The 24861-nt window shown below is 42.6% G+C and overlaps 1 protein-coding gene across 2 annotated transcripts in view; it reads left to right on the top strand.

The window, feature by feature from the left end:
- GTDC1 (glycosyltransferase like domain containing 1) overlaps positions 1 to 24861 on the top strand; it is a 223800-nt gene that overhangs the window by 155306 nt on the left and 43633 nt on the right. For both annotated transcript variants that reach the window (XM_069732883.1, XM_069732882.1), the window contains exon 6: positions 15712 to 15821. In XM_069732883.1, coding sequence (XP_069588984.1) covers positions 15712 to 15821 — 110 coding nt within the window. The remainder of the gene's footprint in view (positions 1 to 15711; positions 15822 to 24861) is intronic.

The following is a 24861-nucleotide window of genomic DNA, read 5'->3' as shown; positions in this document are numbered from 1 at the left end:
GGTATCAAACTCTTTGGAAAAATCGAGATATACCACGTCCAATGACTCACCGTGGTCCAGTCTATAGCTTACCTCTTCATAAAAACTGATTAGATTGGTTTGACAGGAGCGATTTCTCATAAACCCATGCTGATATGGAGTTAAACAGTTATTCTCATTGAGATAATCCAGAATAACATCCCTCAGAAACCCTTCAAATATTTTACCAACAATAGAGGTTAGACTTACTGGCCTATAATTTCCAGGTTCACTTTTAGAGCCCTTTTTGAATATTGGCACCATATTTGCTATGCGCCAATCCTGCGGAACAGACCCTGTCGCTATAGAGTCACTAAAAATAAGAAATAATGGTTTATCTATTACATTACTTAGTTCTCTTAGTACTCGTGGGTGTATGCCATCCGGACCCGGAGATTTTTCTATTTTGATCTTATTTAGCCGGTTTCGCACCTCTTCTTGGGTTAGATTGGTGACCCTTAATATAGGGTTTTCATTGTTTCTTGGGATTTCACCTAGCATTTCATTTTCCACCGTGAATACCGTGGAGAAGAAGGTGTTTAATATGTTAGCTTTTTCCTCGTCATCTACAACCATTCTTTCCTCACTATTTTTTAAGGGGCCTACATTTTCAGTTTTTATTCTTTTACTATTGATATAGTTGAAGAACAGTTTGGGATTAGTTTTACTCTCCTTAGCAATGTGCTTCTCTGTTTCCTTTTTGGCAGCTTTAATTAGTTTTTTAGATAAAGTATTTTTCTCCCTATAGTTTTTTAGAGCTTCAATGGTGCCATCCTGCTTTAGTAGTGCAAATGCTTTCTTTTTACTGTTAATTGCCTGTCTTACTTCTTTGTTTAGCCACATTGGGTTTTTCCTATTTCTAGTCCTTTTATTCCCACAAGGTATAAACCGCTTACACTGCCTATTTAGGATGTTCTTAAACATTTCCCAATTATTATGTGTTCTTATTTCTGAGGATATTGTCCCAGTCTACCAGATTAAGGGCATCTCTAAGCTGGTCAAACTTTGCCTTCCTAAAGTTCAGTGTTTTTGTGACTCCCTGACAAGTCCCCCTAGTGAAAGACAGGTGAAACTGTACAATATTGTGGTCGCTATTTCCTAAATGCCCAACCACCTGCAGATTTGTTATTCTGTCAGGTCTATTAGATAGTATTAGGTCTAAAAGTGCTGCTCCTCTGGTTGGATTCTGCACCAATTGTGAAAGATAATTTTTCTTGGTTATTAGCAGAAACCTGTTGCCTTTATGGGTTTCACAGGTTTCTGTTTCCCAGTTAATATCCGGGTAGTTAAAGTCCCCCATAACCAGGACCTCATTATGGGTTGCAGCTTCATCTATCTGCTTTAGAAGTAGACTTTCCATGCTTTCTGTTATATTTGGGGGTTTGTAACAGACCCCAATGAGAATTTTGTTACCATTTTTCCCTCCATGAATTTCGACCCATATGGACTCGACATCCTCATTTCCTTCGCTAATATCCTCCCTTAAAGTGGACTTTAGACAAGACTTTACATAGAGACAAACCCCTCCTCCTCTCCGATTTTTACGATCCTTTCTAAACAGACTGTAACCCTGTAAGTTAACTGCCCAGTCATAGCTTTCATCTAACCATGTCTCGGTTATTCCCACTATGTCAAAGTTACCTGTAGATATTTCTGCTTCTAGTTCTTCCATCTTGTTTGTCAGGCTTCTGGCGTTTGCGAGCATGCAGTTTAGAGGATTTTGTTTTGTTCCAATCTCCTCGCTGTGGATTGTTTTAGAAATGTTCTTACCTCCCTTCTGAGTATGTTTTCCTGGATCTTCTTTGTTCAAGTCTAATGTTCAAACTTTGATTTGGTCTGTGGTCATAAATCAGCTCAGAGGATCTCAGGATAAAACAGATATGAGAGCTAAAACCTCTCCCATTGAACCTTCAGAACGAGCTCACAAATTCTCAGTTAACCAATTCTGCAGCCAGCTATGGACAGTGCAACATAGAGGCTGTAGAAGGCAAATACTGCAACACTTTTTGACAATGAATTACAAAATTTCATGTTTGTAAGTATGAAAAAAAATCTCTTAAAGGTGGAAAACCCCTTTAACTTCTGCAAGGAAGTATAGATAGAAGGATCCCCAAAGTAGACAATGATCAGCGGTCGCAGTGGTGATGCAGTAGTAGCGCAGTCAAAAACTGAGCCAAAGGTTGCCGGCAAGAGAGCGGCCTGGATGTAACAGCTGGAGAACAAGACTGGACGTGCAGTCAGGGGTGAAGCCGAGGGTTAGTGGCAGGAGCTTAGCAATAGGTACCATGTGAACAATCCCAAGGACTAGGCAGAGACAATATTTAGGAATAAGGCGGAGGCCAGGAGTCAAAACTAGAAATAATCACTCTAAGAATGAGAACCAGGACAAGATGTGATCGTCAAGGCATAGCAGGAAGTTTCCTTTTTTAATATTCCTGATTTCATCTATGGCTATAGAAAACACATGGCCAGTGCAGGAGGGACCGCGGGGGCCGGTGCTGCAGAAGAAGGAAGCTTCTGATTGGCTGGCAAGTGGACATCCTCATCTGCAGGACCTGTGGACACTCGCAAAGACTGTGCTGGAATTGGGCAACTACAGTTCTTTTTTTCTAAGCCTCTTTAGCCCCTTTAGTTATTATTCACATTTTATTTTTACCTCGTCTTGACACTTGTTGCTGTAAACCCCTGTTTCCATCATTGACAACCGTGTGAAAGATATAAATATAATTTTTTAACTTCTTTTTTATAACACTGCTTGTCACAAACCTATGTGACACACGGACAGAAATCAGAAATGATGTATGAAGCTTTTGACTTCTACCGTGCCGTCCTCCTGTTTATCGCTGCTTCCATCTTCAGACCGTTTCGCTGGAATGTTTGCATCTTGTATTTACATCCTATCGCTAAGAAACATAAGAGGATTACGAGGGGTCAGGAAGTTATGGAGGTCACACACATTACATTGATTATTACCATTAACGCCGTTCTTCCTCCAGACTCGAGGATCTCTAGTAAACTTTATGGCATTGATAGGAATGTGTTCAATTAGTGTATAGAGAATATACCGGGAATGCACGGGGCCGAGAATCCAGGAGAGCGCTGCAATAATGATATTTCATTTCTTCGTATGTCTCAGTACATGAAAGGGTAGTTACTGAGAGTCTGCAGCGGGCAGGCCTGATCTGCATGGCATCCACAATATATGGATATCTGATAATGATGAGCGAGCATGCTCTGATAAGGTGTTATAAGAACATGCTCGTGCATTAATAAAATATCTTCGGCGTGCTCGAATACTATGTTCGAGTCCCCGCGGCTGCATGTCTCGTGGCTGTTCGACTGGTGTAACGGGGTCTACCAATCTGGGGTACCTCTTTCAGTACCACCCCGTGTTTCAGGAGGTCCACTCTGCTTTGGCTGGAGTCTGAATGAAGGACGCTTGGTTACATGGGCGCATATAAAAGATCACTGCTTCTCCACGTATTTCCAGTCTGACAACACTTTACTCACAGGACACAGAATATATCACACAGATACAGAGGGCAGGCCAATAGAAAAGCGGCAGGCCAGACATACATTACAATAGCCGCAGGTGGCCGGAGCCTGCCGATATTTACTGTGGGAATTACAAAGGTGGGGGGCGGACAAAAGGGGAATATCGTGTCCCCTCTGCCCAGGGGCGCAGCCTGTGGGCTGATGCATTAGGGACATGCATCTCACCTGGAACCTATTATACATACACATAACTGCAATACAGTCCAGGAAGAAAAGAAATGAGCGGCACTGCCCCCACAACTCGGGTCCACACCGGACCAACTTCAGGTGATAACACAATATATTGCTCGATGTCACTCTCCACAAACCGAGATAACATAGGACTTCGGGTGCTCTTCAGAAATGACAGTCTGTAGTCCACAAATTCTTACAAGGAAAAAATGAAGGCACTCACCAGTCTTCCAAAAGATTCCTTTATTAACACCAGCTCCAGATAAAATTCATGGCCAGGGGAGAGGGAGCCGAAGCTCGTGTGGGCAGAGGGGGACGACGGCCGTTTCGCGCTGTGCCTGCGCTTCTACGGCTTCACACGAGCTTCGGCTCCCTCTCCCCCGGCCATGAATTTTATCTGGAGTTGGTGTTAATAAAGGAATCTTTTGGAAGACTGGTGAGTGCCTTCATTTTTTCCTTGTAAGAATTTATACACATAACTGCACCACATATTCTGGGTGCTGAGTGGTTCCGTAACACGTGACAACTGGCTCATCACATGCAGGGATTTACTGTTTGTTAGGGATTGCCTACAATCTACTCTAGCGCCTACTAAATGGCTAAATTGCCGATTACTGGAAGAACCAAACCAGCCATGACTGGGAAAGGTGTTCCCACATGGGGCTTGTTTCCTGAATACTTGCCCTTGTGAGTTTTGAGCATCCCGAGATTTTTCCATGACCTTCCATGAATTTGGCCCCAACAAGCAACAATTGACTATATTACAAGTCGATCAACGCTCGTTTACACAAGGCTGCAAACAATGATGGAACCATTGTCTTAACAATTGTTGTGTCCCCATGCGGCGCCGCGTTGTCAGCAGCACATCCTCTTTTTCATCGGGGCAATATGCTGCCAAGAACAATGATTTTTATTTATTTTTTTGTTGGCATAGGCGATCTGATCATCCAACGAACTAACGTTTCTCTAATTTGATCACTGGCATGATTACATGAGCGATATTCGGGTTTTCCTCTGAAAATGTATTCGGGAATGATCTGCAAATCTAAATGTACCATTAAAGGTCACAAAAAGAACACAAAATATACGATAGAAGATATATTCGGTATCAAATCAGACAATGCAAAAGGGGAAACCAATTTTAATATTTTTAATTTAATTCCAAATATAAAGAAAAGTCAGAAATACTGTTCCTTTAAGGATCTAAATAACTTGTTAATGATTACAGCCCTCAACGTTCTTCATGAATAAAATGGAAAGTTATAGATTTTATAATTTTTTTTACATGCATTTTGACAAGAATTGTTTTTTCTTCCTTTTTTTTTTTATTTCCTTTTATTATCTGCTCATTATTTCTTTTCTTTCTTTCCCGATCGTGTCACCGAATCTTCCAGCCGTTTCACATGTTGTAAGTTAAGTGTTCACATTACAAATCCTATATCTCGCCTGTCACTGGTTTTTTTTTATCAATATGCAAAATGAGTTTTAAAAAATTCATCTAGTAATGTAATGTGTGGATCTCGGAGAACAAAGTGGATTTTCTTTAGTGAATACTACAAAAGCTCTCTACGGATACATCTTAAAGGCATCATGTTTTCAATAAACTTCAAAACACTTGCACTTTTTCCCAGTGAAATGAAAGGATATTCAAATAGGATGCGAATGGCTTTGAGATGGAGGAAACTAATGAAGTATGCATGCTGTATTACACCAAATAGGATTCTTTTTCTTATTAGATATTAATTAAATCAATTATGAATTCACTGCGAGAGGGAAAACTAATAGGGGCTGTTGTCCGATGTCATATCCAGACTATATTCCTATTGTCTTTATATTATCACACAGTGAAATTCACTCTACGAAGACCGAAGGGTCCGGTCAGTGTGAGCACTGTTTGTGTGTAAGAATTGGTGATATATGGCATCCAACTGCTGGGACCCTCCTCAATCCCAAGAATGGGGCTCGGAAATGACCTATAGGAATGGGGCGTTGGCTGGATACTAAACTCGGCTATGTCCAGCCATCACTGGATTGAATGGGGCAAAGAGCATTTTATAGTCTACTAGATGGTGGCCCGATTCTAAGGTATCGGGTATTCTAGAATATGAATGTAGTTTATTTATGAAGATTTCAGAGTAATGCAATGAATACACAGGATTCGACCGGCCGGGCGTGACCAATTAGCGAAGCATGGTTCAAATCCCGCATCAATTCGCGGCCGGACTGCGCCTGTTGCTGATTGTTCGCGGCTGGCCGTGACCAGTCACTGAAGCCAGGGCCACCTGCAGGTTTTTGAGGACCCCGGGCGAAAGAGTCTCACAGCCCACATAGCATATAACACAGCCCACGTAGTATATAACACAGCCCACGTAGTATATAGCACAGCCAAGTAGTATATAGCACAGCCAAGTAGTATATAGCACAGCCACGTAGTATATAGCACAGGCACGTAGTATATAGCAGCCATGTAGTATATAGCAGCCATGTAGTATATAGCACAGTCCATGCAGTATATAACACAGCCACGTAGTATATGGCACAGGCCACGTAGTCTATAGCGCAGCCCACGCAGTATATAACACAGCCCATGCAGTATATAACACAGCCCACGCAGTATATAACACAGCCCACGCAGTATATAGCACAGCCCACGTAGTATATAGCACAACCCACATAGTATATTGCACAGCCACGTAGTATATAGCACAGCCCACGTAGTGTAGAGCACAGTGACATAGTATGTAACACAGCCCATGCAGTATATAACACAGCCCATGCAGTAAATAGCAATGTGGGCACCATATCCCTGTTAAAAAAAAAAAAAAGAAGAATTTAAAATAAAAAATAGCTATATACTCACCTTCCGGCGGCCCCCGGATCCAGCCCAGGCCTTTAGCGATGCTCCTCGCAACGCTCCGTTCTCAGTAATGCCTTGCGGCAATAACCCGTGATCATGTAGCGGTCATTGCCGCAATGCATTCTTGGGACCGGAGCATCGCGAGGAGCGGGAAAGGCTGGCGCGGAAGGTGAGAATATAATGATTTTTTTATTTTATTATTTTTAACATATGTTTTTACTATTGATGCTGCATAGGCAGCATCAATAGTAAAAAGTTGCGCTATGTGGGCGCTGACTGGAGGGGAGTATGGAGGGGGCAATGACTGAAGGGGGGCGGCCAATTCGCAGCCGAACTGTGCCTGTCGCTGATTGGTGGCGTGCAGCCGGTCGCGACCAATCAGCGACGCGGGATTTCCGTTACAGACAAACAGAAGGAAGTACCCCTTAGACAATTATATATATAGACTAGATTGTAGCCCGATTCTAACTCATCGAGTTTTCTAGAATATGTATGTACGGTAGTTTATTTATGAAGATTTTAGAATAATACATTTAATACACAGCCTGTTGCTGATTGTTCGCGGCTGGCCACGTAGTATATAGCACAGCCACGTAGTATATAACAGCCCACGTAGTAAATAGCACAGCCATGTAGTATATTGCACAGCCACATAGTATATAGCACAGCCACGTAGTATATAGCACAGCCACGTAGTATATAGCACAGCCCACGTAGTATATTGCACAGCCCGTGTAGTATATTGCACAGCCCACGTAGTATATTGCACAGCCCACGTAGTATATTGCACCACCCACGTACTATATTGCACAGCCCACGCAGTATATAGCAATGTGGGCACCATATCCCTGTTAAAAAAAAAGAATTAAAATAAAAAATAGTTATAATATACTCACCTTCCGTTGGCTCCCGGATCAAAGCAGTTACCGATGCTACTCGCGCGCTCCGGTCTGAAGAGTGCATTGCGGTCTCACGAGATGATTAAGTAGCGGTCTCGCAAGACCTCTACGTCATCATCTCGCGAGACCGCAAGGCATGGAGCGGTCATCGGGGCGTCGCGAGAAGCGGGAAAGGCCTGTTCCTGATCTGAGGGGCCGACGGACGGTGAGTATATAACTATTTTTTTTTTTTTATTATTTTTAACATTAGAGCTTTTTACTATTGATGGTGCATAGGCAGCGTCAATAGTAAAAAGTTGATCACAACTTAACCGAGTGCGTTACACCGCGGTCAACGCTGCCATTAACCCTGTGTGAGCGCTGACTGGAGGGGATTATGGAGCGGGCATAGACTGCGGGAAGGAAGGAGCGGCCATGTTGCCGCAGGACTGTGCCCGACGCTGATTGGTCGTGGCTGTTTTGCCATGACCAATCAGCGACTTTGATTTCCATGACAGACAGAGGCCGCGACCATTGAATATCCGTGACAGACAGACAGAAAGACAGACAGACGCGTTGAAGGTAGACACAGACAGTAAGTTCTTGTGTTCAAATAGTGAGTGATTTATTACAAGTACATAAACGTCTCAGGTCACAAATCAAAACAGCCTTGTCTTGGCACTGAGTGAAAAAATAAAGCTCTATATAGCAGATACAGGTTCGCAAAGCAGGCTCACCTGTTCAAATTAAAATCAAGACTTAGTCAGCCTCTAGCAGAGGCTGACCAATATACCACAGGTCTCTTAACCTCCACTCACAGACTCTGAGACAGTTGAGCTGTCTTAAATAGGCCGTTCAAACCTCGGAGTGGCGTTATGGGAAAGGCCAGTCCCACCCAGCTCTTCTGGCTGCTCCTAAAACCTGGACCCAAAAATATGGGCCCATTAAAAACCTCTCTGCAACTACTTTGCTAGAGCCGTCTCTACGGACTTCACATCCCTGAGACGTATCACCTCCGTGACACACATCTCCCATCCAGGGCCTGTCCAGCTGCATCCACCATTGTTAGGATCCCAGCAATCAGACCACCACTGATCCACAAGTTACCTTGAAGCCTTTTTCGATAGGTGATAACTTTTATCCTCTTTATGGGTACACCCACATGGGATATGGTTGTTCTGGAAAATATCCTCTACGGTTTCACAATTTAATCCTCTTCAAAAAATGTATTACATGGTGGTTTGGATTTTGCTATGGATTCACCAAAAATGTCACCACGTTCATTGAAAAGGGTAAAATCTCTTCAGAAAATCCATATTCCAGGTTTATTTGCATGTAGATTTCACACTTTTTTTCATTATTGTAGTCAACTGATTTTCCACCTGGAAAATATTGAATTAAAGTCCATAGTGTGTCCACTCTGTGTGAACACAACCTAACGTTAAAGCAATATCCCCAACTTATAAAATGGTGGTTTATTACGAGAACATGCTACCATTTTATTACCGTTAGGGGGTCTAATCTTTGGAACCTCTACCAATCTAGAGAATGAAGAGGATGCAGTGCCAATTTCAATCTGTGTTTCCTAAATGGTCGTGCTGTGGCCACTCGCTGTGACCCTTTTCAAGTAAACAACAGGTGGTTGGGGGCACACCTGTTTTGCATCCCTTTTATTTTTTCCTGATCAGTTGGTCTCCTAAGGTTAGATCCCCTTTGATCATAAATTTTGGTCATGTAGACATTATAAATATTAAATGAGGTCCACCCATGTATCCCACTGATTTTATTGATTTCATCATCTGTAAAACCCTTTGTCATCCTTGCCTATTGGGATATATGAGAGACAGAGTGTATGCTTCTGTATGAGTGAATTAGGTCCACCCATGTGTTACTTGGATCGGACCACCAATGATCCCACAGATTTCATTTTGTTATAAAATAGGAACTTAGAACTTTACAACTGTTGTCGAAATGGCAAAAACATTGCAAATCGAGTCACGGTGATTGTAGTAATTGTGCGGTGTAGACCTTGTCACCATGTCTTCCTCAGTCATATACATGGAGTCACGAGAAAAGAAAAAGGAATATTCTGGAAATACTACTTTCAATGTTTCTAGTGATGGTACTTTACCATCTCGAGAAATCTTCCATGGTTTTTCCATGTGCTGTATATGGCGTCATAGATGAGGTGGCTTGTCCCTACATGACTTTCTTAAACTGCCAAAGACAATATTAATGACTAATGGAAGACATATATAATATTGTACCCCGTCTCTGCTTCAAATATAAAACTACAATCCTTCTACTGGATATTTCCATTATTCAAAGATCTGCATTTCAGATACAGGTATGTTATCTATTAGCCAGAATACTTGGGACTTAGGGTTTTCCGGATGAGAGTTTTTCTTCTTAATTCGGAACACTATGCCTTAAATTTCCCGATACATATTTACAGGTTAACCCCTAGTATACACGTCACGGCCCAGGCACTGTGTTTCCAAAGCACGGATTTCCACCGAGGTGCCAACTACTGTATATGGACTTAATTTATTGGGCGGACGCCTCCAAACCTTTATGATTACTTCAAAGTTACTTCTAGGCTCCTTCTCCTTTTTTTCTTTTCTCCTTTCAGGACTCTTACCCTTTCCTTTCATGTCCCATCTCTAATGTTACACCCCCTTTCCTTCATTTTTCATGTAGTGCCCAGCCACAAAATGCACCAAGGCACCAGCAAAATATGTTTTTATAATGATATTATTGAGAAGGAAGATCCTGGTGGGGCTCTACTAGATATTCCTTGTTACAATAAGTGCAGGAAACACTCTTAAAATACACGTTAGACATAGTTCTCTCCATTTGAAAAGTGTTTGTCCACTTTCAGTAGTTGTCAGCAGATGATCTCCCTCCTGACCCCATGCACGTGCATGCTAGACTTGGGTCTAACTTGCATGTGTTTTCAGCAGCACCTAGGCAGACATATTGCGTAGAAAAGCTTGGCACTCAAAGAAGTTGCAAAATGGAACACTTTATTATTAGACAATCCAAAAATGTGGCACAAACTTCCATAGTGAAGACATGTCCTTTCTCTGCAACAGTGGTTTGTGCCTGTTCTCACAGCGCAGTACCATTGCAGCATACTTTATTCTCCTATTTGATCCGGGTTAACGATGAAGGTCGGAATATTTGATCAAAACGTCAAAATCGCTTTGGATTGCCGAAAAATTAAGTATTCCATTTTGAATCTTCTTCAAGTAACAAGTGTTTGTACATAGACTGGATGGGATAAGATCCTGCTTGCGGACCACTGTCAAGGTTTGCCGTGCTCCAACTACCTCCTAAAGAACACATATGGCAACGGCTTATCTCCACAGAACTTAAGGATAGGTGTTAAAACTCAACTTGCCGATTCTTTTCTCTTATGACTACAGCTGGCAAGGGAGAGACAGGCAACCCCTTATATCCACAAGGTAGCCGATGGTCCTACTGAAATGTGAAGTGTCAGCCGAGTTTAATGTGTATCGATACCTTCAGTCCGAGAATATGAAAATATAGCCAAAATATACATGGTCATGTGAGATTTTTTTCAAGTTTAGTAGTCACCATCAATGGACTTGACTCCAAGAACATATCCATGTAGGACAGGGGCAAAACCATAACATGTTGTGTTCACTGTTTGCCCATTGAGCCAGGTGTTAGAAATGCCAAAGAACAGAGATACAAAGCAAGAAATTGGAGAACTCCTTTAATATCTGATGTCCCCCAATTATTTTGTCTTCGAGAAGTCCCATGGACTTCCCATTGGATCCAAGAAACCCCATAAATAATGGACAACAGACAGACTTTTTGAATATATATTTTTATTATTAACAAACATCAACATTTCTCTATTTACAAGGACTTTGTCTTTCCTGCAAATTCTTGGTGTGAAATTCCGATTTTTTTTTCTATAAATGGAGGGAAAAAATAGGGGGAGGCGGCGGAGCCCGTGTCCTCGTTGCCCTGGAAACAGATTTATTTATTAAAGGCTAGAAATAAAATGAGCTAATATACCACATACCTGCACATCGACAAACTCCTATTTCAGCTTTAGTTGACAATTAAGTCCTGGACAGCTACAGCCAGGGGTTAATGTTACTCATTAGAAGAACTGGGTCATTACTGGCAAATCAAGCCACTTACAGCAGCCGGGCTTAAAATGCAAAAATCCTGCATCTCGACTAGTGAGATTTTTATGTTAATTAACCTTACTTTCTGTGATTTTATATATGTATGTACTGGGCTGTGTATCAGTTAATTAAAAAAAAAAAAAAAACACTGCAAGTTTACTTCTTTCAACTCGTTATTTTCCCTTGTCTTTGAAATGGTTTCATTATTTCATAGCAAATGCTTGTGTCTATATGACAAGCAAAACGGGTATTAAAACGAAGAAGAGACACATCATGGAAATCAGTTTGATCACAGGGGAACGAGCAAATAAAGCTGCGGAAATGGGAAGAAATAAGCTTTGCTAATACCTCACCTAAGGAGCGCAATGTAAACCCGGCAGAGCCGGAGATTTTGGAGGTGTTCTGTGGTTGTGTGTTTATGCAGCACTTGACCTTCAAGAAGGAAAAGTTTGTTCCAACTTTGTAGAACTTTGTGTTTGTTGTTTATTTAGTTTTTTCATAACCATGAGTCAAGGTGACTTTGTCCCGTAGAACAGAAATGGAAGGATAGTTACATAGCTATACACTGATGCAATTAATCACTGCGTAGAAGTAAAAAAAAAAAATTAGTTTAAAGGAAAAACTGTGCTCCAAAATTTGAACCCAACGGACGAGCAGTGATAATTGAGCAGAGGTCTGGACTCCACACATCCACTACGCTCAAAACAAGATAACAGACCCCAATTCCTAAGTTCATGAGCCCTGTTCTAGGGATTGGGAGAGAACCCAGTGTTCTTGGGATTGGAAGAGAACCCAGCGTTCTTGGGATTGGAAGAGAACCCAGCGTTCTATGGATTGGGAGAGAACCCAGCTTTCTTGGGATTGGGGGAGAACCCAGCGTTCGAACCCCCTGTGATCAGTAAAATATCTCCCTCATCCTATGGTTAGGGAATAACTTACAGTCCGACCAAGAAAAAAAGATACCACCGCACTGCTGCTGTATGCTTGACTCTAAAGTCTTCAACCCCAGTGATGTTTTCATGTGTTAGATGCGCTGAACATAAGTCCCCTCCATTACCAATGGGGTGCTGCTTCAATGCGATCCATAATAGTCCATTCCATAAAAAAGAAGAAGAAAAAGAAGCGCACTTACCCCGGTACGATAGTCACAACTTTATTCGGACATATATTAAAACGATAGCAGGGAGGAATGTGAAAAGAAAACGGACAACGGCCGTTTCGTGCTAGATGGCACTTCAACAGGTCCCGTTGAAGTGCCATCTAGCACGAAACGGCCGTTGTCCGTTTGCTTTTCACATTCCTCCCTGCTATCGTTTTAATATATGTCCGAATAAAGTTGTGACTATCGTACCGGGGTAAGTGCGCTTCTTTTTCTTCTTTTTTAGGGAATAACTTACTGCTTAGGATTCATTCACACGTCAGTTCTTACCACACGACTGTTCTCCATGTTTTTCACGGATAGAACTCGTACCTTAAATAGTGGATGAGACCTTTCATCGGTCCATGTTTTTTTTCACGGAAAAAAATCACAGAGGCCAGTCTGATCTTGATTCAATTGTCGGATCGAAAACAGCAATGCAACAACATGGGGTCTTGAAAAATTTGTACAGCACTCGGATGACATACAAAAACTGATGAAACTCGTAATAACCTCTGATGGTAATCATTGACCATACAGATGAAACTCTGATAAAATCTGTGAGTTTCATCAATATTTTATTTATCATACAAGAAATAACTGCCATGGATTACACTAGGACAATTCTCAAGACCCTGTACCGGCGGCACGGACTGCTGACATAACCGATGTACCAAGGTCCTGACAATCTTTTTCGTTTAAATAGATTGTCAAGGATAAACAGATTTTTCTTCCCTTCTAGCCCGGTTTTCTTAAACAAATTTTATTTCAGAAAGACTTTTGTGATCCTGATAGTTTAGTTTCCCTTCTCTGCGCTGGACAATCCAAATCTGAACTGATAAGTCATGTGTGACACCCTAGTTTCTACATCAAGTCCCTCACTTTCAGCCTGTTTCTTATTATTCAGCTCAATAAGTAACTTACCTGGGACACTATAGACAAAAGGACTCAAGCCAAACCTCTTAGTTAGTATGATGCCACGAGTCATTTTATGACTCTTTTTTTAAGTTAATAGTAAAATATTGATTAAATGTTTTTAAAGTCCACTTACACTGCAAGATTATCATGAACCGGCGTTTCTAGGAAAATTTGTCTCATGACAATCATTCTGTCTAAGCAGGCTGTCAATCACCTGAGGTGAGATGATATTCTGGTTTGCACAAAAGGTCATCGTTCCCCACAGCACATGATCCTGTATAAGTAGGACCTGTGCTGCAGAGAACAGTTGTAAGGTGACCAACTTAAAGATCCTTGAGGGGAGATCTGTATCACCGAGGTTGGTAGCTTCGGTGATGTAAGCCTGGGAAAGCGGGCTCCAGCATGTATAGTGCTGAGAGAGTGGATAGGGTGCATCAGGGCCGGGTTTACAAGCAGTGCAGAGAGATGAGTGGGATTGACTACTCACATATCCCTACCCCAGAGGCCTGGAATGGCAGATAAAATGGTGACCAGTTGTCTCATTCAGTGTCTGTGTCTGGAGGTGTGTAGACCTCCAGTATTGCTTGGGTTTGCCAAAGGACTAAAGAGCTAGACACTAACCTGAGTAGGCAAACCCTCACTAATGTATGGACTGTTTACTTTCTGCTTTCACTCTGTGCCGGAAAAGGCTGTCTTTTTGGTTTGATTATGCTGAGCGGTTTATGGAATTTTAATAAACCAACCTGAACATTAACCTAAAGTCTGCTGAACCTCCTGATACCGGCAGGATGGACCAGCAGTCTAATGTGAATGATGACTCCCTGTCAGATGATGTCAGGGAAGAGAAGGATCCAACAAGCTGGATTTTCAACAGTTGATTGTTTTGTTTTCTGGGAGATAAGATGCCACCAAAGAGGTCTGGCAGCATCTCTCATAGAGACCACAAGAACCAAGCTGAGCAATCCTGTTTGTGGACGATTCAGATAGAGAGCTTTCGAAGATATATAGCCTACTTTACTGACTGGGGAGACGGTTCCTCCTTACTTTACTGTTGTGCTTTTCCATAATTATGAATCATTCATCAACAATTTGAAAATCTTAACGTCTTTCTCACATAAACCTTCTTCTTGGAAAGTAAATTTGCGTGGAAAACCTCTCTAAATGTGCAAAATATACCTCTTATCTGTCTGTAAAATCTCATTCACTTGTCCAAGTCTGAAGTCAATTCTCCACTGGTTTTTCTTTTTGAGTTAATGGTTACTGACTTTTGATACCGACTGTCTGTCTACGCGCCTTTACCATTGCACTGGGGAAATAAATAGGAGCAGAGGTTTCCGAGGTTCTGTGAGTTATGGCAATTATTAAAATTGTTTGCAGGATTCTCAACCACCGTTACATTATTTCCCTCTGATTTTTGTGTCATTTTCCCCGACAAGATCTGCAACCGAACCCCCAGCTGCAGTCATTTATCTCTAACTGGCATTTTAGCCTCAATTTTCCTTTTAACCTGCTTGGAAATCTACTAGATGGTAATATCACATCCATCGCCCGGCTGATAATTCAACAAAACTTCTCTTTCAAACTTCTCTTTTTCCTCCAATGGTTCTCGATTTGCTAACCGTAGGCGACAGCGTCGAAGACGCAGAGTCGTGGTGTTCCTACAAAGATCTAAACCTCATATTACCTGGAGAGAAAACTCCTCTAAATGGAAAAACAAGTGTTACGTGATCTAAGCCTTACTGCAATGACCGCGTGAACTCTTCAACTTCAACATACACCATGGAAAAACCTTGATTGTGCAGTGATCAGAAGCCAATGGCTCCCAGCTAAAGAATACTCATAGTCGAGGAGCGGAGAGCTGGGGCCACAGGGCAAAGCATTAAATGCTTTTGAAATACCTCCGGCCCCCGCAACCCGAAAATGGTATCTTTTAGAACTGAGCCTCGGCCGTCTCCCTTGTGTGCTTCTTATCTTCCCAAGTAAACATATTTTCTCTTTCCTTTCATTTAGGGAACATGATAAAGATCCAGAGACCTTCTTCGAAATTATGATGAAACTAAAAGACCAGGGGCTGCCGTTCTGCCTGTCGGTGCTCGGGGAGACGTTTACTGATGTGCCAGGTATATATGCGGCTTCTGCTCTTATAACAGGGTGTAATTACTCGTATTTTCTCACCATTGCTACATAAGTTATTTTATTTATAAGTTGCTGAAGACTTTCTGTAATTCGATGCGGAATTTTTCATGCTAAGTCAGTGAAATCTTTCAATTTGGGTGTAGATAAGAACGATCAGACTTCTAAGACCAGGGACAAATATTAAATGGAGGGCTGTTTTCATCTTCGCAAATTATAAATTATCCACAGGATGGTTGGACCCCCACAGATTCAGGGAGAACAGGGCTCGGAAATGTCTTGCTAAGCCCCCCCAAATACACGTTAGAAAGCTGTCAGATGAATGATCGTTTGGCTGACATCTATGTCTCTCGACTTACACAATAACGCTCGGCCAAGCACTCGTGTTCTCTCGTTTGGCTACAGCTCATCTCCCGGAGAAAAGGATAGATCGTCAGGGGAGAGTCGGAACGCCTCCATACTTAGTAGACTGTCAGCTAGTCCGCCTGATACTGGCAGGTTCCCATGATTTATGTTTAACGTGTATATGGAACTTGGGGTGGTGGCTGGAAATGCACACAGCTGTTCCTCACTGTTTATGGGACTGACGAAACCGGCAGAGTACAGATCAGTGGAGGTCCCAGTGGTTGGACCCACTGAGTGATCAGCAAGTTATCACCTATGCTATTCATGGCAATAATCCTTTACAATGAAAGCTGGAATCATGTTCTATTTTTCTGCAACTTTATTATTTGCAACGAAAAGGCCTTTTTATTTGACTACTACAGAATGGTGAGGGGTCGTAGACTGCAAGGGGAGGGATAGCTAAGATTGCCCATGTTGATTTTCCTGAGTGTGTGTCCCTTACATAGTCTGACACTGTCCAATGTTGATTTTCCTGAGTGGGTGTCCCTTACATAGTCTGACACTGTCCAATCAGCTCTGACAGTAACCCTTTCTGTAGGGAGAAGCCCACTTTACAAGAGAGGAATGGTAACTCCCAGTTGTCCATCAAATCACAAATTTCTAGATGGAATATGTAGTGAGCTGCACAAAGTAGAAACCTAAGTATAGATTGGATAGGTTTAGTATTTTATTGGAAATTAAATATTTACTAAAATAGACAAGTCGTCCTTAGACCAGGCCATCAATGTTGTGGTCATAGGTCGGCCTTTTTACCGACGTTCAGTAGATGTAACCAATGTGGTTGTTGTGTCAGGTACTACTGGAAAGGAACATTTTACTCATCTTGGGGCATCTGTAGGTTTAGACCCGCGCCGTCATTAATGAACAAGCCCACAAAAAGCCCTTTTAGTATTACACGATGTTTTATCATTTTGAACTGTTGGACATAGAGGGGGGGGGTCACATACTTTGTTTGTATGAGATTTGTAAATCTCCTCTAATGTATACAGCGATCTCATTTCAGACGTATAATGGCAATACCTTCACTGCTGCCATATAACGCGCGATATGAACGGACATGAAAAATGCATGAGTTTATATACCGGACGTGTACTCTCCAAATATTTATAGGAAATGACTTGCTTTGTTTGTTCATCGCTTTAGGCAAAGATGTTTATTGGATTTGTCGAGTGGTTTTAATATTACCGCTCCAAAGCACAAGTCACGGGAAATTTTCATCTCGTACAGGTTTGGAACGGCGCATCTCGCATCACTGCGGACTGTCTGCTCCACGTCAGCCAGAATAATTAGTCCATATAAACCCGGTATTATATGACAACTGCTCGCTGCAGACCGGTAAAACTACCGCCAAATCGTAGCTAAACAGATGGCGAGAACTCGTCTTCATTTTCACCATATAGAAGTTCACCGATAGAAAGTCTGCGATGTGTCGCCATTACGAAGGCTCGTTTGCCTTAGGCTGGGGTCACACGCGTTAAAGCGTTGAACGGGCTGCTTTAACGCTATAGCATAAACTCCATGCTATATTCATCTGCGCTAGCGGTGACGGACCCGGAAACGCTGCAGGCCACACCCGAGGCTCCGTCACTGAATGACGCACATTGCTAGCGCATGCCGATTATGGCATGCGTTGGTGATGCGCCCGATGATAGGGGTTAATGGCAGCGTTAACAGACAGCGTTACACCGCGTTATGCCGTGGTGTTATGCAGTCTGTCTAACGGTCTGCCATAACGCAGTGTGACCCCAGTCTTAGAATAATCTGATGTTCTCTTAGTTTATAACCAGTCTGTAATCACTGGAGAGAGGGTTCTTGCTATCTGCAACTTGGATGTGGCATCACTTTATGGTCCATCCTCCAGGACTTCCTCAGACCATAAAAAAGAAGAGACCACAGCGCCAATATAGCTTCATGTCTTCTTTTGTTTTCCCCCCTGCACAGTGGCATCAAATTGACCTAAATGGGGGCCATGATTTAGCTTTTTGCACAGCAAGTGGTAGGGGTACTGCTGCATAAAAAAAGTCAAGAGCGGTGGGGGCCACCACTGACCATAAAGTGGCCCCGTGTTCTAGCAGTATGATATCATCTTATAAGCTGAGGATACCACTTTAACAGTAATGGTAGAATACTTCCAGTGATCCATAGGAAGTCACCTTATAATAGTCAATGTCCGTCCCTTTATTAATCCTTGCAACATGACCAGAGAGTAATGACAAGCCGTAAAGTGAGAGAGCTATTTTGCATACTGTATGTTTTGCCCATGAAGCATTGGCTGTAAGACTTCACGTTCAACCGGTCCCTTCGAAGAGCACCGGTATGTGGCCCATTTGCTCTACACTGATGTGGGGCAAACACCTCAGATTATGTCGTGTCTAGATGAGATTCTCCCGTGCCATTTATCATTGATTATGTTGTAAGGCTCATTAAAGGGTCGGACATTATGGCTATATTCACACTTTGCGGATTTTGCTGCGGATCCGCAGCGGATTTGACCGCTGCGGATCCGCAGCAGTTTCCCATGAGTTTACATTTCAATGTAAACCTATGGGAAACAAAAAACGCTGTGCACATGCTGCAGAAAAATCCGCGCGGAAACGCTGCGGATTACATTCCGCAGCATGTCACTTCTTTTCTGCGGATTTTCACCTGCTCCAATAGAAAACTGCAGATGAAAATCCGCAGAAGAAAACGCAGTAAAAACCGCGATAAATCCGCAGTAAAAACCGCGATGGGTTTTCACTGCGGATTTTGCAATTCTGCTGCGGAAAAATCCGCAGTGGAATCTGCAGAGTGTGAACATAGCCTAAAGGTTACATACCTCTCCTTTGTGGTACTTGACTGAGCGTTAACTTGCGCGCTTTTCCCCACGAATCATTGCCAATAAGGCTCCATATTCAGTTTATCTCTTGAAGGGGAAAGCAGTACTTCCTCCACATGATATTTTCTTTTATTCTGTGAGAGCATTGTTTTGTTTTGTGAATACATGCATCCATATGCAAATATAAATAAACCCTAATGGCGCTCTACTGCAGCCGCAAGAATATGTTAGGGTCCAAGGTTAGTATAGAAAAACATCTGTAAGATGCAATAACTCATGCTTATTGACCCTACTGGGATAATTCGGGTGGCTTCCAGAAGAAAAAGGGAAGAGCTCCTAGATTCCAGGAGGACCAGGCATATCTCTCGGGAGGCGATAAATCCTCCTGGAAAACTTCTGGAAGTTTTCTTGTGCATGACCCCAGCAGTTGTCATCCAGACACACATTGGGGCTGTATGGAAGAGACGTTGAGAGTGTTGCCTAAAAAGAGGATTTCCGGTAACTATTTAACAATATCTTTCAATCTATATCCAGAAGGGCATCCCTGAAAGTTGGCAAGTATGTCATAATTTTTTTTTTTAGTGGCAATGTAGATACTGCCATCAGAACATCATCACCCATAGTCCCATTTTATTATGTGATTGTTGTGTTTAAGGATGTCAGTAATATTTCAAGCCCAACTTGGGTCTCTCCCTAAGGTGGCTAGCATGTATGTAGTAATATTTCAAGTAAGGGACACCCTTGTGTTCTAATTCAGGACAAAATGACCTCTAGAGATATGAATTTACTGATAGAGTTGAGCAAAAAAGATTCACACTGCCTTGTTCCGGCATCCAGTCCTCTCTTCCTTGGCAGCCGGACTTTAGATTCCCCGTCTCAGCATCCTGGGTGCCTCTTTCACTTACTAGACTCCGCAACGTACATTATAACATTGTGGGTTGTAGTAAGTACAAGACGAGATCAGGATGACAGGCCGGTAATGTCAACTGCAGAACTGAAGACTGCCCTGGTCCGGCTGCCATAGAGGAGCGGACCGAGTGCCGGACAAGGGCAGCATAAATCTTTTTGCTCAACTCTGTTTACTGATATTTTTCTATTTCGCAGCTTGACCCACCAGATCCAGGACACCCTCCACCGTGCCAATTCCGGATTAGCTGGTGCCACTCCCAATCTAGGCACCTAAAGCCAATGTGAATGCACCTTTCCATTGATTTGCTTTTAGCCCAGATTATGAGCATAACTAACATAATATCTGGGACTAAGTAATCTTGCCCATCACTAATTGCCTCTCCCCACGTAAGGCACACACTTATGCTAATTCCTCTTATTAATACAAGGCGCAGCCATCTTTCCAGGCAGGGTTAAAGCCTTCTGTCGGTTTCTGGTGAAGAAGTCGAGATGAGAACAGTTGCCAACGCTTCAGAAAACCTTTTTGAAACATAATTGGAAACAGAGAGGTGGATTAAACAGAGAAAATCTTTTTTTTTTTATGCTCTAATCATATGGATCCATTCCAGATAACATTTGGGACCTTTTGGAGATTGCGATGAGAGGGTGGAGCAGGTGAAATGCCAGAAAATGACATCAGTATTGGCGACATTCATGCATAAGTCAGCGTGATCAATCTCTCTTTTGGGGGCTGTAAGAATCACAGCTCACTTTTGCCCTGGATTTCTGTTCTACCTGTATATGATCATGATATACATTTTTTTTTAACCTTTTTTGGGGAGGTCTTAAAGTGATCTCTTTGCAGAAATAGTAATTATACAGTAAATCACAAACTTCTCTTATATTTCTTCTATTATTTTAATCAGGTTCTTTGAAAGCTGAGCACCAACCATTACGGCTGTTTTCCTTCCTTTTGATTTTCGGACTCCAGAGTTGCAGTCAGTTCAACAACATAGAAAAGTTGATGGGCCCCAAGGAAGTTAGCATGTTGGTTGGCACCAAGCCTTTTCTGATTAAAAGAGGCTGTTTTTACAAAAAGAGGGACTTTTCTCATCACCTCTTTAGATTTCCTCTACATCTATGGCTCTCCTTTTGCCCAGGGGACATTTTAAAAAGTGTGTGTAATTTTGCAACTGTATATGTATTTATTGCTCCAACAACTTTTCACATAGTCTTCTGCTTTACCAATGTGAAGATAAGCTTAAGAAGCGGAATGTTTTCTTTGCACTCTCAGCAGTGCCCGTGATACTCATATATGACCCCAGGATCGAAGCCATGGGCCAAGTTGAGAGCCCGAATTGCAGAAGTCCTCCAAGAATGGTGACCCAGACATGCTTGAACTCACTGGATGTGGGACTTCACTTGAGTCTTAGATACATTTCCACGGCACTGCATCTTTTCTTACTTTTAAACATATACCCTTATTTCAGGACTTTTGGCTAGGATGTGGTATTTTTCAATTTCCCAGCTGTAGGACCAGTCAGTACTACACTGAAAATTCTTCATTATTTATTTAGACTTTTTTTCACTTTGTGTCACCCTGTTCATGTTTGTCCTTGTCACAATGACATTTCTAAGTGCTGTTTCCTTATGGGTTCCCTCTTTATCGGTTTATGGGTTATAGCGTGTGGCCATAAGGTTCCTCTTTCCCCTGCAAACCACTGACTGTTCACTTCCAGGAGGAGAGCTGAACTAGACAAAGTTCCTAGCTCCACTGGGGTGGCAGCCCAGGTAGACGTTGGGAGCATGACCGTCACCGTGGGTGAAGGAGAAGCTAGGTACACAACAGCGGGAAGAGGGTGGGGGAGCCCAAACACTAGGAAAGAGGGGAATGGAGATCCCTGGGCAGATCTGATAATACCCTGCCTGCCCTTACATCCCTAAATAGGTTCCGCACCTATCGCAGAGCAGGAACCTAATCCCTGACTGCCCTAGCGAAAGGCCCTGGATAGTGACAGGATGGGGTATGCACTAATCAGCCCCCACTACAACTAAACACAAAGCTGGAAGACAAATGAGGGAACATCCTTAGCTTGAGACAACACTAGAGAGCTCACACCTGCTCCCCAGAGGCTCCAAGAAGAAACTAGTCAACGTCTAGCACTTCTAACAGACAGACGTAAATAGAGCTATCACCGGCGCCTTGCTGAAGTGACTAAAGATATTTAAGCCTCCAGCAAGGGGGTGTAATTAGCAGCAGATGGTGGAGACCACCGCTAGATCCTAGTGTGAGAAGGATATCACTCCACAACAGAGATGCAAGATCCAGAATGTGCCTGCAGAGCCAGGCGTGGTGACCTCCTACAGTCGGATCTAGAACTACTGTCTGTCACACCTGACACACCCGTGACAATGACATGGTTTCCGAATGGGCACCCTGAATTTGTCGTCCAATGTCCATTACTGGAGTAGACAACTAAGAGGAAACAGAAATGGAATGGCAGAGGAACCTCAAGGAATGCCAAATTGTTTTTTTTTTAAATATATATATATATATATTTATATATATACCGGCACCTTTTTTCTCCCAGATTAAAGTAATGATTTTCTACAGTTATGGAGATTCGTCCTCTCGTTTCTCTTTCTAGTTTATTAGTGAAGCACTTAGGAAATAGAATTGTGTGGCGAGCAGTCATCTCCATCATGGGTTGGATCAACTAGGGAAATGCGCCTGGTAATTACATTTTCTTGATAATTGCTGCTCTTAGATGGAAGATGATATCACTTCACTCAGTTAAAACATCTTACTTAAGTCTTCTTGGGCCTGTGTGACTTTTGGGTATCTCGGAGTACTTAAAAGATGCGTGTTATTAATTATCTTTACATCTCAGATCGAGATCCCTTGTAACGTGTCTACCTACGACTTGCTGTAATCAGCGACGGCTTATACCAAGGACGCTCATCCATTATTCACAAGGGAAGAAGCCATATTTTCCGCTTGGCCTTTCTATCGGATCCTAACTGGTCAAGAAAACTGTCATTTATTTTTTTTTTTACGTGATTTTTTTTTTATTTTGGCACTTTTTCTTTTTGCTTTGTCTCTAAGATATCAATAGATTCTCTCAATCTCATGGATTGGCAATTATCACTTTCCCTCTTTTTCTCATCAATAATAAATTACATACAGCCACAACATTAAAGGGATATTCCATTTTCAGAAAACCCCTGGTCCCTGGCTGCATTTTTGGTTTAAAACAAACTGTGCTTTGCCTACCCTCACTTTTAGTCTCTGCCGCAGCTCCCGATGTCGATTACTGTCTGCAGTTCTGGTGTCGACACCACTGCCGCTGATCAATGAGCGTCCCGTGCTGTCAACTTGGGCAGAGCACAATTTTTCTTTTTTTAACCCCCACTTCACCTGGCGACAGGGGTTTTTGGAAACCGGAAAATAGCTTTAAAACCTTGAAGTGATTACATTGATCATCACTTGACAATGACAACCATGAAAGGGTTGGATAGTTAATGCAACAGGTGAACAATGCTTGGAATTGATTTGTTGGAAGCATGAAAGATGAGCAAGCAGAAGAATCTGTGAGGCCAAATTGTGATGGCTAAACGTCTGTTTGGAAGCTTCCCCAAGAAGGCAAGATGGGTGGGGTGTATCCAGTTTGTGGCTGTTCCTTCTCATCAAAATTGGTGTAAAGAAGACCACCTGGTGAACCAGATCATGGGTGCTAAAGGTTTATTGATGCACCTGAGTAGCCAAGCCTAGCCTGTCCAGACCGATCCCACCGAAGAGCTACTGTAGATCACAGCTTGCCATGTATAGGGCTATGTAGCCGCAGATGGGTCAGGGAGACAATATTGACTCCTGTGCATCACCGAAATTGCCTACAATGGCCATCATAAACAGACCATGGTGCAACTGAAGTAGGTGACCTAGTCTAAAGAATCACGTTTTCTTGAGCACCATGTGGATGGCTGGGTGAGTGTTGAGGCTGACCAGTTTTTGTTGATCATGGCCTTTCTTGGCCAAATGTACCCAGTTGGTCATTGGTACAGCCTATGCTTCACCGTCACAAATGAGTAGGCGTATCTCCTGCTCTAGAACCCTTCCTCCCCGGCGTGATCGCTGTCGTACTGACCATATTAGTTCTCATCCAGCTCTCTCAGAGAGATATGACTGAGAATGTTTTTGTATCTAAAATCTTAAAATCATCGTCAAAAACATTTTTGGTCATATCTCTTTGTCAAGTCTCCTGATGTGTCGGTTTTAGAATATAGGGTGTATCTTGGTTATCATTATCCTTACCAATGGGGTTTGTCCCATCACAGTCTGGAAATCAAGCTGTCCAATCAGTGCTGGCTGTTTATGGACATGCTCTATCAATTAGTCATTCTGCTCAATCAGTGCTGACTATGCAGGGACATGTTCTATCATTCAGTCATTTTGTCCAGTCAGTATTGATTATTTGGGAACATTCTCTATCAATCTGTCTGATCACTGACTATGCAGGGACATGCTCTATCAATATGTCCGATCACTGACTATGCAGGGACATGCTCTATCAATCTGTCCGATCACTGACTATGCAGGGACATGCTCTATCAATCTGTCCGATCACTGATTATGCAGGGACATGCTCTAGCAATCTGTCCGATCACTGAATATGCAGGGACATGCTCTATCACTCAGTCAATCTGCCCGTTCAGTGCTGACTATGCAGGGACATGCTCTATCCATCTGCCCGATCAGTACTGACTACTCAGGGACATGCTCTATCACTCAGTCAATCTGCCTGTTCAGTGCTGACTATGCAGGGACATGATCTATCAATCTGCCCGATCAGTACTGACTAGGCAGGGACATGCTCTATCAATCTGCCCGTTCAGTGCTGACTACGCAGGGACATGCT

The sequence above is a fragment of the Ranitomeya imitator genome, chromosome 7 (genome assembly GCF_032444005.1).
Source record: "Ranitomeya imitator isolate aRanImi1 chromosome 7, aRanImi1.pri, whole genome shotgun sequence".
In the NCBI taxonomy this organism is placed as follows: Eukaryota; Metazoa; Chordata; class Amphibia; order Anura; family Dendrobatidae; genus Ranitomeya; species Ranitomeya imitator.
This window is presented reverse-complemented; position numbering and strand designations above follow the sequence as displayed.